This window comes from Xenopus laevis, chromosome 2S (genome assembly GCF_017654675.1).
Source record: "Xenopus laevis strain J_2021 chromosome 2S, Xenopus_laevis_v10.1, whole genome shotgun sequence".
In the NCBI taxonomy this organism is placed as follows: domain Eukaryota; kingdom Metazoa; phylum Chordata; class Amphibia; order Anura; family Pipidae; genus Xenopus; species Xenopus laevis.
This window is the reverse complement of record NC_054374.1, coordinates 132185285-132200383: the sequence shown is the minus strand read 5'-3', so window position 1 is coordinate 132200383 and position 15099 is coordinate 132185285. Positions and strand designations below refer to the sequence as shown.

The following is a 15099-nucleotide window of genomic DNA, read 5'->3' as shown; positions in this document are numbered from 1 at the left end:
TTATTATTAATAACAACACATATACTGTATAAATGTTGCTGGTCATTTGGAATGTTGTATGGTGTTTTTTCCATGCACCTGGGTATGGGATAGAAGCAGTGTGCCATCCTCCTGATTGGTTCAATAAATGTATTTTTTGTTCATCACTAAAGAGCCTGGCAGCTCATTAATTTATCCAGGTACAGATGATTCTGAACTGTTACAATATGCTATAATATTTCCTCAGCAGCATCTGAGCTTCTTCAGAAAGACATAACATAAAACTTTAAACTTCAATATTATAAAACCGGTCAGAAATAGAAAACTCTTTATTTCTGGTGAATAATCTGAAAGCAACTGAACTGAAAAAAGTGTTGGAAGATGAACAACCCCAGTTGCAACTGGCAGCATTGTTGCAACAGGGAACTATTTGCAAGGAGTTTGTGTGTGAATGATGTATATTGTCTATAATCTCTGTGAGATATAGTGGCACTGTGTAAAGAATAATAACTTGTTTCTGTAAAGGACCAGCCTGTACCAGGGGGTTACAATTTGCGTCTCCATAACTAATATTAATGCTAATTAAGATATGGAGTATGCACACTTTAAGGCACAATGGGGGTTATGTAATAAAAGGCACTAAGTTTGCCCATGGGCAGTAATAGCAGCCAATCAGCAGGTAGCATTTACATGTTTAGAAACAAACATCTTATTGGTCGCTATGGGTTACTGCTCCTGGGCAAACTTAGTGCCTTTTTTTACATTTGAGGGAATGAGTTTTATTATAAGCCACATGTGTAACTGGTATGAAATCAAGGTTTTTCAGGGGAAAGCTCTCCATTTATTACTAACCAGTCGGCACTAATTCAGCTGCTTAAACAGTGTTACCAAATGCCATACACAAGTAACTGCTTTTCCCTTAAAGACTGATGCAATGTTTTGTCTATTTTGACTCTAGGTGGCAGCAAAAGTAAAGAACCCTAAAAAAAATCCTAAAAGCTGTAGCATTATTTGTCTACTTCTGTGTATAAATGTTTACTAGGGGTAGTCATGGACATTTATGGACCCAAATTGTTTAATCAAAAGAATGTTGGTATTATGTATATTAGAGGCCACTATATCCCTGGACCCACCACAGTCTGGTTTTTCTATTGTTGTACCACTTGCTTAATTCCATCTATAATGCAGTTCCCATTCACAACAAAGGCAATCACCCAGCAGCTATTTCCCTGTTGGTTCTCTGCCGTTTTCCATGACAACTTGTCAGCGCTGTATTTCACTGGCATATTTTTATGACATTTTACATTTTTGTTTAGGAATTTTTGGACACAGATTGTATTGTTAAAGGTTGTAATGGACTTTTGGGGGATTTCTCATTTATATTTTAAAAAAGGGGAAATTTTGAAAGTTGCAGCATTTTATTCATGGCCCATGTAATGACTTAATTACCTGTAATGACATATGTAATTAAATTATAAAACAAAATATATGAGGGTTTTGAAATCTGATGAGCTAGCTTCCAGTTCAAAAAAATTCTGAAAGAGGACATTCTACCAAATTAAAGTTACGGTATGTATGTGTGCATATTGGTCCTAAGGGGCACAATTTTAGCTCCCATACTTGATTTCTTGCTATAGGGCAAATGAGCCCTATAATGTTTAGGGTATTATCAGGATTATACCTTGGGATACTTGCTTCCCCCCAATGGTCCTGTCCCCCTATGCAGTACATTAAGCATATTTTTAAATGCCTGGGGGCTGAAATGGTGAGTTTCTGGACCAGTGTTGCACTGGGTGTAAGGGGCCCTCTGGGGCTGCCACCTCAAGGGCCCCCCACCCCAGTTGCTCTCTTCCTGAAGTCAAACCTGACACCAACCTGCCCTCTTGTTCTCCCATCCACCCACTGGCACACCTTTACCTTCTCCTTTCCCCAGTGGGGTGGCGAGGGAGGATCCACAGTTCCTGGGTGCAGGCCTGGGTGAGTGGACCCACTATATTTTTTCCCGGTGTACCACTGTGCCAGTCTGACTCTGTTCAGGATATGTGGGGAAGTGATGTTCCTGTGGTTTTTGCTATCTTACTGGGTAATACACAACAAAATATTGCACTCCTGTTAAGTATTTTATGAGAATGCATTTTTGGTGCCTCTCATCTACAAGCCAAGCCACATTTTCCTGTCCCAAGAAAAAAAAATACCAGATATCAGACCTGCTAGCGTTAAAGAGGCCACAGATGGCGGACCACTCAAAGACTGACTAGACTGAGAGAGACAGACAGATGAGTTAGTGGGTATAGTTTTTGTTAGATTACAATGTTTTGTCACTGCTCACTTGCACTGAGGCTTGTATCTTTTGGTTTGCAGCTCTAATTTTGCAGCAATAGAACTAATTTGCAGTGTCATTTCTTGTAATAAGTGCAGAAAGCATTGTGCTGTGTATACAGGAAATTGGTACTTCTTGGTGATGAAATGCAAGTGACTTCTAATCACACACACACTTCCTGAGCAACAACTAGCACAGAACCCATTAATAAAGAGGTCATGAATAATACAAATGTGCTATGGAATATGCTTGGTTGCAGAATGCAACAGCTAATGCTATCGTTTAGCAATGACTATAGCATTTACTATGGATACCTGAAAATAATAAAAAGTTTCTAAAATTTTTATTTTTCCTCAGTATCTCATGTGTGTTTATATAGAAACTGAATATGTTCAACTGATACCTCCAGACCTCCTTTACCAAACAATCCTATGTTGCTGATTTTTATGCCCATGAACCAGTTATAAGCCTTTTGACATGAATCAAAGCCAGTTCAGCCTATATATTGCTAGTAGGGATGCACCGAATCCAGGATTAGTTCGGGATTCGGCCTTTTCAGCAGGATTCAGATCCGGTCGAATCCTTCTGCCCAGCCAAATCCGAATCCTAATTTGCATATGCAAATTGGCGGCAGGGAGGGAAATCGCTTGACTTTTTGTAACAAAACAAAGTAGTAAAAAATGTTTTCCCCTTCCCACCCCTAATTTGCATATGCAAATTAGGATTCGATATTCGGCCAAATCTTTCGCGAAGAATTCAGGGGTTCGGCTGAATCAAAAATCGTGGATTATGTGCATCCCTAGTTACTAGCCATTTCAAACAATCTTTGATTGGTCCCTCCAATATGTCCAGTCTAAAGATAAGTTGATAAAGTTGGGGTACCTTTTTTACTTTTTCTTAAGTATGATGTAGACCAGGCATGTCCAAAGTGCGGCCCGGGGGCCAATTGTGGCCCTTTATCAAAATTACACTCGCTCTCAGCCTCCATCATGAAATTAATAATAATGTGGCCCACCAGCATAGTTCGATCAGGAATCATGTAGATGTAGCAGTAATATTTGGGCACATTAGTGAAATGATTTGCCACTTGGTCTATACTGCTGCCAGTGTGCTGAAGGTGTTAGTAATAGACACGTACTGGCATGTAGTGACGCACCGCTCTCGCATACTTCGTTACTTTACTGTACTGGCAAGTCAATACTTCTATTGCACCTTCAGCGCTAAAGAAGTATGCGAGAGAGGCACATCACTCCGTGCCAGTACGTGTCTATTGCTAACACCTTCAGCACACAGGCAGCAGTATAGACGATCATTTCACTAATGTGCCCAAATATTACCACTACGGCTATGCGATTCCTTGTTTAAATGAGTTAAATGATGTTAATGGTTCAAAGAATGTCCGGCTAAATGGTCGGCCCCCACACATTTTCACTTCACCAAATCTGGCCCTCGTGATGTAGTCAGTGGTATTCTAAAACAATTGGGAATTGGTTTTCATCTATTGTTTTGGATATTTCAAATCTCTTGAATAGTTAGGGTGTAAATATCGTGGAGGAACAATTATTAGCACAGGTGGATCTTTTAGCATCAGACATCACTTTAATTAGGGGTAATTCTGAGCAGTAAGGACACTTCTGCTTAAATATTTCTTCAAATACGTAACCTTTTGTCTACCGCAGCCTTTTACTCTTAATCACAAAATCTTTTACTTCCAGTCATTCCCATGCCGATATTCTGGATTAATTAGATTATTTCAGATATTTAGTTCATTTATGAGCAGATTTTTACTGCCTGTGACTGGATAGATACACACTTCAAAACTTACATTTATGCCTTTTTATCTGCTGGTACCAAACAAAATCACACTGTTGGAGTCGATATACATAATAAAAAAACTTGCTTAGAGAATGACTCAACCGGATAGAGATATTGCTAAATAAACAAGCCTCGAATAAAGCCGCCTACACTGGCCCCACAGGGATTCTAGAAATGAGAAAGCACTTGCCAAAAGCACAGGTGATATTAATTTAGAACTCTGGGCTGGTTTCCCCCAAGCTGCCAAGTAACTTCTATGCACTCATGTGTTTCCACAGTGCAGTTGTGTGTCACATCAGAAAAGGAGAGGCCTTCTTTCTAAAAGATTATCTTTTGTTTGCATTGAAATAGCCAGAAAGTCTAAAGAAATAAAAACATAATGTAAGAGAATCAAACAAAAACAGACAGCAGACTATTATTTCTGGTGTAACGTTTAAAATACAGTGAAATACAATTGTGGGATCCAAAGCACGGAACCTGGGGTATTCTGACCAAGGGTCTTTCTTTCTTTCTTGTAAAAAAAACATTGAAAATTGGGTTGTTTTGTCATCAGTATTGATGTATGTTAGCCTCGTTATCATCAAGTACAAGCAAGTATTTTAGTATTACAGGGGAAATACAAATTGATCAAAGTGAATATTACCTGGTTGTTTAAAAGGACATTCTGACCAATGGTATTTCTATATTTTATGGCTTTCTGGATAACAGGTTTTGTGGACAATGCCATATTTATGACAATAAGGCAGAGATTTTTAAGTTAACCCACCCCCCACTGAGGTTCAACATTTCTTTACTCCTAAATCTCATTTTCACCTCCAAGCTTGGCTTTCAGGAGTATTTAGCGCAAGAGTATTTAGGTAAGCTTTCAAGTGAATACACTGCACCTGGAATAAACCAAGACACAACTAGTCTTCAGACTCAGTGTCGGACTGGCCCACAGGGATACCAGGAAAACTCCCGGTGGGCCCAGGTGTCAGTGGGCCCTCCTGCTTCAAAACAATTGGCATATTTCATGGCCATTCCCTATTTCTATGAGAACAAAACGGCTAAATAGATGGAATAATAGATTATAGTATATAAAGAAAAGAGACTAGCAGAATAGAGGTTGAGTGAGGAGAGGAATTATAATAGTACTGAGAGTGGGCCCTGGTCTAAGGTCTTTTTGTAGGCCCCTGGTTTAAGGTTTTTGGGTGGGCCCCTGGTGTCCCAGTCCGACACTGTTCAGACTTCACTCCTTTCATGTTTTGAAGTCATTGTAACCTTGCAAGCTAAATAGGCTCTGATCAGATATTAAACCACAGAAGGGAGCATAGAAATGTTTCAGAACCACTGATCATTGGACTGAAAAATGTATATTTGACATACAATTTATTTCAAGCAAATAACATTCACCTGAAATAGACCAAGACCTTTTGCAAGGCTGAATATGTAGGAATTGTGTCAGCAAATCAAGTAAAAAACATAGAATACAAATTCTGTCTTGGTGGTAATTGGTTGGTGTGGGTGAATATATGGACTATTAGAATAATTTACAAACTCCATTTAAGTTTTACATGTTTTTAAAGCAAAACATTTACATATGTCTTGGCGGTGTCGGCCCAACGTGACTTTAAACTAAAATCCATGCAAGGCAACTCCCAGTTAGTAATGCTGAGTAGGAGATTTGGAGAGCACTTTTCTCTGAATCTGCTGAGAATTACCCACCTCTGTTTAGCAGGACAAAGCTGCAGCTGTATCATACATTTTTTGCCTGGGCAAAGCCATTACAGAGAAATAACAAATTATTACATTCTCAACTAACAGCTGAACTAGGCATTCACTGCATAACTTATATACAAAACTTATAAAATCCCCTTAAATTAGTAAAAGGGCAGAAATTATTTACACAGGAATAAAATAAAATCCAAACTAAGCAACTACTTATAATTATCTCTTTAACTCACAAGCACTAAATTATTATTATCCTCCGTTGTTTATATAGTCCATAACATATTAGGTTGCCTATTTCATTTTATACTTCTCCCTTGTATGTAGTGGGTTGGATGAGTAGGAATTTGCAGTACAGTACTTGGTCAACACAGTGGGTCTTGCACCTTATAAACATGGCTGTGACTTACTCTTGGAATGCATGACTGACCTATAATCATTTCACAAATCTTGAGAAACTGGAGGATCTTTTAAACAGTATAAATTTCACATATTTTTTGATAAATTAAACCGATTTACATTATCTACCAGTCTGATATTAATGGTATCATAGAACCATTTATATTAGATAAGAGAACATTTTTTAGTGAGAAAGAACTATAAAAAAGCAAGCCTTCAACTCAGATAAGGGACGAAGTGATACTGAGAACTGTAGATAGAACATCAATGATAGAGTGTCCCTGAGCATTTATATAATCTACAAACTATTTCAGCAGATGAGGTTAATTTATCAGCCAACTAGTTACGCTCCTATTACTCTGATTAATATTTTGTGTTGAGTCATTTTTTTAGTCCTCTTCCTGCCTCCCCCCATGGCAGTCTCATTTCTTTCGGGTGAGGAGCAACTGCAGCAGAGTCTTTCTAAGAGATAGATTGGCCGGCATGATTCAGGGTCTGTGGGAAATGAAGAGTTTGGCTTCCTATGAGAGATTCTTGAATGATTGGATATAAATCAGCATGCATAATAATTCGAATTTTTTTAAAGTTAAGTGTGCAATGCTAAATGGCCAGTAAACGTTACTAACTTATACTATAGGTAACAGTTTTCTAGATACTCATTTTATTAATTCATGTGTGTAGATTTTGAACAAGATGGTTGCGTGAGAACTGAGGGAATACTAAAAGGGGCATGGGACCTACTGAGGGTGGGCTCAGGAGTATGACTGACTTGCAGTTTTATGTATAAATAATATATACCTTGTCTAAAATATATGGATATATATATACTAAAAAATGCCTTACCCTTTAAACAAAACAGGGGTTGTTTGTCCATATATTGCAATATATTTAAGCTGGCCAACTACGTCAAAGTCATCCCATATCTGGCCAGTCCTATGCTCAATTTTCATCTGATTCATTAAGAATTCAATTGCTTAATTATACATTTTACAAAGGGACTAAGTTTTACCTGCAACTTACTAGCTGCTTTCAAAGTAAAACTCCCAAACTTGGCTGCCCTTTTATTAGACACCAGTGGGATCACCTGACTATAGCTGGGAAGGGCCAGATATGGGATGACTTTGACGTAGTTGGCCAGCTTAAATATATTGCAATATATGGACAAACAATCTCTGTTTTGTTTAAAGGGTAAGGCATTTTTCAGTATCAGTATGCACAAAATGTCTCTGTCTTAAATATATTGATAATGGGTTGAGTGCAGAGGACTCTTGTATTAGTCTATATGTATTTTGTGGTCACAACCTCATTGCACCCCCGCAATGTGTATACATATATATAGCAGATTATCCCCTCCAGTTTTTGGAAGCTCTAAAAATTTTGTTGTGTGGCCCTGTCTAAAACTATCACTATCAAGTTTTTTCTGAAAAACAATTTATTTTATTTTTCGACTGGTAGCACTTCCCAACTAAATCCTTTATTTGCCTGTGTTTATTTTCAGAGTAATGGAGCATTCTGAAACAAACCGTATGACCACTCAGAACATTGGGATTGTTTTCGGACCAACATTGATGCGACCAGAAAAGGAACTGTTTTCCAACATTGCAGCAAATATGGTATATCAGAACCAAGCAGTAGAGCACTTTCTCACTTACTACGAGGAGATCTTTTCAGATGGTCCTGAGGAGTAGGGAAAGAACTCTGACATTTAGTTTGTGCAGTTTTCAGGACTAAAATCTGTAGTTGAAGATTCATTCAAACTTTGGAACGTAACAATAATCTGCCACTGAATCAGCAGATGAATGCAAGCATCGGAGATGGCTTTCGTCTAAACAACATAAGATGACTTAGAGGTTGGAATTCAACATTTTGAAATATACAGCGTTGTGTATACATGGAATCAGGGGCGGGGGCATCCTAGGCAACCCAGCCAGCCACCTCACCCCCCGTGCACACTCGCGCACACATAGTGACAACACAGGGGAGCAAGCGGAGATGAGGAGAGCCAAGAAATCCCAGACTAGAAGTAGGAAGAAGGCTTTCCAAGAGGTACCTGCCCAGTGCCCCCCAGCCATTGCTCCCTAGGCTGGTGCCTCTTTTGCCTACCCCTAGTTCTGGCCCTGCATGGATTACATTAGAAATAAAATGTCCTTAAATCACCAGGGTTGCAGAAAAAACAATCAGGAAAAACTGTGTGATGGTTATTGTCCATTGACAAGTTCTCCTTATGCAAGAACCACCAGAAAAAAGTTTTACCTCAAGATGAGAGGATATCCAAGATAATTAAACATAGGAAGATTCTGGTTTTGAATGTGTTTACATTATTGACTTCTATAGTCACTTCATATAGACATTCTATGCAGCAAGTAAAAAACATTCTACTGTATGAAAAAGAAAAAGATACAAATACATACCAAGTAAGGGTCTTTTCTGTGCTTCAGTCATAGTCAGGCAGTAGTGACATGGTTTTTGAGGCAAGTTGAGTATAATACAAACGAATAAGTTATATTGATTATTGTAAGGTTCACTGGGGGGGTTATTTACTAAACTCCGAATGCAAAAATCCCAAAAAATGTTAGATTTTTTTTTTTTATAAAATCAGACTTTTAAAAGATCTTTTTTAAAAAATTTCGGAATTTATTAAAAAGTCCGAATTCAGACCTGTCAAGATTGCATAAAAGTCAATGGGAGAAACCCCAAAGATTTTATGATGTGCGCTGGGTTTCCTGCAATTCACCAAAGTTGTCGGGCAAAAAAGCACAAGAAATCTGAGTTTTTGGGTGAAAAATCCAAAAAAATCGGATTTCCCACAAAGCAAATTTTCTGGAAAATGGTTTAATAAATAAGCGTCAAAAACCCAGGCGGAATTGATCGGAGTTTGTAGCAGAAAATGTTGAGATAAAATCGGACTTGTTGGGTTTGAATGCTTCTGTTACACCATTCCCTCAAATTGCTGAAATTAATGAAACAGAATCAATTATCATTTTACGGATGTTCCATAGTTAAGGGATGATATGACAACTATAACTGCCAAAGAATGCTTCATTCAGGATTGAGAAAGAATAATGGTATTACCAACAGGCCTGCAGTATGTGCTGAATATTCATGGGGCATTGGGCAGCAACACAAGTGGTTATTGATTCTCACAAGGGCAGCAGTAGATAGAGGAAATGGCACCAATATTGGATTCATTTGTAGAATGTTTTGAACTGTGTTTGGTCCTTCTGTAACCATTTATATAGTAGGTAATATACCACCTCTGTAGTGTCACCAAGTTCTAGGACTAAAAACACAAGTCTGTGGTGCTGCTGCTTGTAGTCAGGAAAGTTACTGTTATGGAAAACATAAATAAAATACTATTTAAACCCATCACCCATTGTAATCATGGTGCTGTTTATATCTAAATTTTCTAAAATGGAAGCTCATTTTTCAGGCATTGCATTATTTAAACAAGTGTGCATCACGATAAAATTTAGCATCGGCACATTCAAAAACAATATTGCAATATTCACTTTAAAGACTCAACTGAGAACATTAGTGGCAGCCAGAACACTCAGCTCCAGCTCTTTCTATTGCCATCTTACTCATGAATAGTCTAGACCATATGCTTGTCATCTTTGAATCACTGGTATATGAGTGAAATGACTACATCACCTGTCACAGGAGCAACTAGTCAACATCAAGGGTTCCCAAGTATTTCAGTTCTATTATTTTCCACCTCCAAGTCTGAGTCCAAAATACATTAAAAGATAATGTATAACACGCTTCTACAGTTACAGTTCTTGAGATCTTGAGAAACTTAAGGGTCAGGATTAATTAAAAAAAGCCCGTATATTGGATAATACCAGTGGGTCATTTTTGATCATATGTCAACCCTTGTTCCAAATGCCTAAATAAATATCTTGTAGCTAGGTCCATTAGGTAGGTGAACTGCCAGGTGGTGGAATCTGGAGATTTACAGTAATTCCTTTCTTCTTGTCACTTGTGATATACAGTACTAAACATTGTAAACAGCAGATGTTTAAACTAAAGCAATACAGAATGTGAAGTTAAAGATGTGAATCTGTATATTTTTACTATATTTTCAATAAACATTTTAAAAATAGTGTTTGACTTTCCTTTAATATTATGTACCGTTTTATCCCACAAAAGCTCTGTATGGCTTACACCAACAGAACATGGATTACACTCTATGCTCCTTACATAGTTACATAGTTACATAGTTACAAAAAAGACAAAGTCCATCAAGTTCAACCCCTCCAAATGAAAACCCAGCATCCATACACACACCCCTCCATACCTTCACATAAATTCTATATACCCATATCTATACTAACTATAGAGTTTAGTATCACAATAGCCTTTGATATTATGTCTGTCCAAGAAATCATCCAAGCCATTCTTAAAGGCATTAACTGAATCAGCATCACAACATCACCCGGCAGTGCATTCCACAACCTCACTGTCCTGACTGTGAAGAACCCCCTACGTTGCTTCAAATGAAAGTTCTTTTCTTCTAGTCTGAAGGGGTGGCCTCTGGTACGGTGATCCACTTGTGTGGGTGTCAGTGTTTAAAAAACACTATAGTAGATTTAGCTTTAGGCAGAAGGAAGTCCCACACAGAAATATATGTGATACAGATGCCTCATTCATTGACACCTTCATTAGGAATTGCCTCTGCCATCAGTCTAAAAGCTAAGTTCACTCTAAAAAATTTTTGATACAATTATTGAGGTACTTACCCTGCTCCCATTACACTTTTATCTATATAAACAAGACTGTCATGTGCAACCAAACACTGAGGGGCAGATTTATCAAGGGTCAAAGTGAATTCTAGGGAATTTTTCTAAGTAAAAAAATTCGAAATTCAAAGTAATTTTTGGATACTTCGACCATCGAATAGGATACTACGACTTCGATTTGAAGTAAAATCGCTCGAATATTCGACCATTCGATAATCGAAGTACTGTCTCTTTAAAAAAATTTAGACTTCAATACTTCACCAAATTAAACCTGCCGAAGTGCTATGTTAGCCTATGTGGACCTTCTAGAGCAGTTTTCTAAGTTTTTTGAAGTTGAAGAAAAATCGTTCGATCGATGGATGAAATCCTTCGAATTGTTCGATTCGAAGGATTTCATCATTCGATCAAACGATTTTACTTCGATCGCAAAATGGTCAAATTCGGTGAAAAAAACTTCGACTTCGATATTCGAAGTCGAAGTAAAGCCATTCGATGCCCGAATTTCGAAGTATTTATCACTTCGAAATTCTACTCTTGATAAATCTGCCCCTGAATCTTGCCCTAACATAGATTATGGCCTATTTACAGGGCCTAGTACTTAACGTTTAAATCCACTGAATCCTTGGGCACATGTCCTGCACTCTTCCTCGGGAGAAATACTCAATAAATGGAAGATTTATTCATTATACACATTCAGTGAGTCACCTGATCCTGACATCCCTAACCATCCCACTCTGCAGGATAACACTCACTAAGCAGTAACTAACCTAGAGGGCAAAAAACACATCATTGTAAATTGTTGTTATGCAGAGTGGTGGGATGTCCCACTGAGATACACAGCATGCCAAACCTGGGCAACCAGACCTATCAGATTCTGGTAGGTTCATGGCTATGTTTGTTTCAAAAGAATTCAGGGCCAGATTTACATAGCGGGCGCCCGCTGTTGTTCGTCGTCCTCATCCCATCCTTTTATTCACTCAAATTTTCATCATTGGGACCGGAGCAATAGGGATTGGCACATGGGAAATGTAAAAAAATATTGTAACTCCTGCACATCTCCAGTGTTTCTGAACCAATGTGGGTGTGGTTGGGCAGCATGCCTCCCCCTAAAAATTTGCTGCCCTAGGCCTGGGCCTTGGTGACCTCTCCACAAATCTGGGCCTGACAGAATTAGCTTCCGACACACACAGTACTGCTAAAGCTGCACCAACTTGGTTTGTTTCTCTGTAGTATCTTGGAATCTTGGAACCACATCAAGTTCCTTCTTCAGTCTCTTTAAGAATACACAGGCAAAACAATCGTATAACACTTTATTCACTATTCAACATGTGTAACAACTTATTGCATAAACACACAAAAAGCTATTTTTGAGAGCATTTAAGTAGAAAATGTATTAGTGCTAAACTGATACAAACCAACTTATCATAAGTAGGGAAATTTACATCCCTTCGTTATGCAGTTAGTTCATTCTGAATAAAGGTTTAGAATAAATACAATTTCAAAGAACATTTTGAACTGAAATTTGCATAGGCAGTACTGGTATTGGGGTTATTATAACAGATAATGTCAGATCAAATAATTAATATATTAAAAATAGGACTATATCCACAGCAAAAACTCAGCACCCACAGGACTTGCTTAAAAAATGAAAAGATCACTTTTATTGTGCAAAATCAACATTTTAGTCACCTAGTCAGACTCTTATCAAGATTGACTGAAACATTAATCTTTCTCAATATTAAGGAACCCAGGCAGTTGGTGGATTTTTTTATGTGTGCCCTCCATTACTATGGTATATCTATATCTATATCTATATATCTATATCTATATATATATATATCTATATATATATATCTATATATATATATATATATCTATATCTATATATATATATATATATATATATATATATATATATACCAATTATTGTACAAAAAACCGCACACTCAGGTCTTCTCAAAGGTGAAAAAAAAGAACATATTTATTACGACGTTTCGGCTTCTGTACTGAAGCCTTTCTCAAGTGGAGGCTTCAGTACAGAAGCCGAAACGTCGTAATAAATATGTTCTTTTTTTTCACCTTTGAGAAGACCTGAGTGTGCGGTTTTTTGTACAATAATTGGTTTACATAATTTTTGAATACCTCACCTAGGCAGCTGTTTTTGCGTACAGGAGTGCTCCAGTTTTGCGAATATATATATATATATATATATATATATATATATATATATATATATATAGAGAGTGTAAATTATTACATATCCCATACTCAATGTTCTCTCTAAGCTCACAAATTTTGAGGCCACTGCACAAATTGGGATGCGCACAAAGAATTTTGCATGAAAACACAAAATTTTGCATTTATTCTGACCTGTGCACACAGTTTTTAAAAATGTGTATACAAGTTTATAATGTACGCACAAAAGATTTTTTTTTTTTGCAGAGAAGGAATTAGAAGGAACGTTGCCCATACTGTTAAATACAAGTAATTTAGTAGTTACTAAGGAATTCTATAGCCATTTTAATGTATGAGACCTGAGCAGCTTCAGCTCATGCATATAATGAAATATATCCAATATATCCAATTATAAATATATTTCCCGAAACATTGCACATTTTGTATGTGTTTTTGGGCTAAATAAATAATTTTTTTGCATAATTACAACCAACTTGGTGTGCTGCTGGTAATTTGCCTTGAGAGAGAAGGAAATGACACATAGGGGCAGATTTATCAAGGGTCGAATTTAGAAGTACAAAAAACTTCGAAATTCGACAATCGAATTAAAAAACTTCGAATTCGAATATCGAATTCGAAGTTTTTTCAGCTAATTGGGCAATCCTGCGGTCGAATAGAAATCGTTCGGTAGAACGATTTAAGCGTGCGATCGAACGATTTTTATTCAATGTGTACAGACTTAGAAAAATGTTGTAGAAGATCCCCATAGGCTAACATAGCACTTCGGCAGGTTTAATTTGGCGAAGTATTGAAGTCAAAGTTTCTTTAAAGAGACAGTACTTCGATCATCGAATGGTCGAATATTCGAACGATTTATACTTTAAATCAAAGTCAAAGTAAATTCGAAGTCGTAGTATCCTATTCGATGTCGAAGTATCCAAAAAATTACTTTGAATTTAGAATTTTTTACTTCGAAAATTACCTCGAATTCACTTCGACCCTTGCTAAATCTGCCCCATACAGTATGCATAATGGAAAGGGGGAGATATTGGACATAAGAGAATGGTAAATGGAAGACTGGGGAAAGAAAAAATAAGGAAATGAGTAAATGGCACAGGGGAATGGAAGACCAAGATAACAAAAGGAGGCAGAGAGAGGCAAAATGGAGAAGTAAAAATATGCTTTATTAAAAAAAAAAAAAAACCAATCATAGAAAAGGAATAGGAAAAGAAAATTTGGAATGACCAGAGACATCAGAGGTTGAAAGCTAAATAAGATGCTAAAATGATTTTATACATAATTATTTTGCAAGCAGAAGGTACAATAAGGATGTCAATACTAGAGATGTCGCGAACTGTTCGCCGGCGAACTTGTTCGCGCGAACATCGGGTGTTCGCGCTCGCCGGAAGTTCGCGAACGTCGCGCGACGTTCGCCATTTTGGGTTCGCCATTGTTGGCGCTTTTTTTTGCCCTCTCACCCCAGACCAGCAGGTACATGGCAGCCAATCAGGAAGCTCTCCCCTGGACCACTCCCCTTCCCTATAAAAACCGAAGCCCTGCAGCGTTTTTTCACTCTGCCTGTGTGTGCTGAAGAGATAGTGTAGGGAGAGAGCTGCTGCCTGTTAGTGATTTCAGGGACAGTTGAAAGTTTGCTGGCTAGTAATCGTTTTGATACTGCTCTGTTATTGGAGGGACAGAAGTCTGCAGGGGTTTGAGGGACATTTAAGCTTAGGTAGCTTTGCTGGCTAGTAATCTACCTTCTACTGCAGTGCTCTGTATGTAGCTGCAGTGGGCAGCTGTCCTGCTTCTGATCTCATCTGCTGACTGCTGCAATAACAGTAGTCCTTGTAAGGACTGCTTTTATTTATTTTTTTGTTGTTTTACTACTACTACTACTACTACTATAAGAGCCCAGTGCTATTAGTCTAGCAGTGTTGGGGAGTGGGACTGGTGTGCTAATCTGCT

General features: G+C 37.7%; 1 protein-coding gene across 5 annotated transcripts in view; it reads left to right on the top strand.

Annotated features, from left to right (window-relative positions):
• The window catches only part of arhgap9.S (Rho GTPase activating protein 9 S homeolog), a 62946-nt gene extending 52624 nt beyond the window's left edge, over nt 1-10322 (top strand). For all 5 annotated transcript variants that reach the window (XM_041584419.1, XM_018250078.2, XM_041584420.1 and 2 more), the window contains one exon: nt 7719-10322. In XM_041584419.1, the coding sequence (XP_041440353.1) occupies nt 7719-7908 (190 nt within the window). In that variant the 3' untranslated portion in view covers nt 7909-10322. The remainder of the gene's footprint in view (nt 1-7718) is intronic.
• The last annotated feature ends 4777 nt before the right edge of the window (nt 10323-15099 follow it).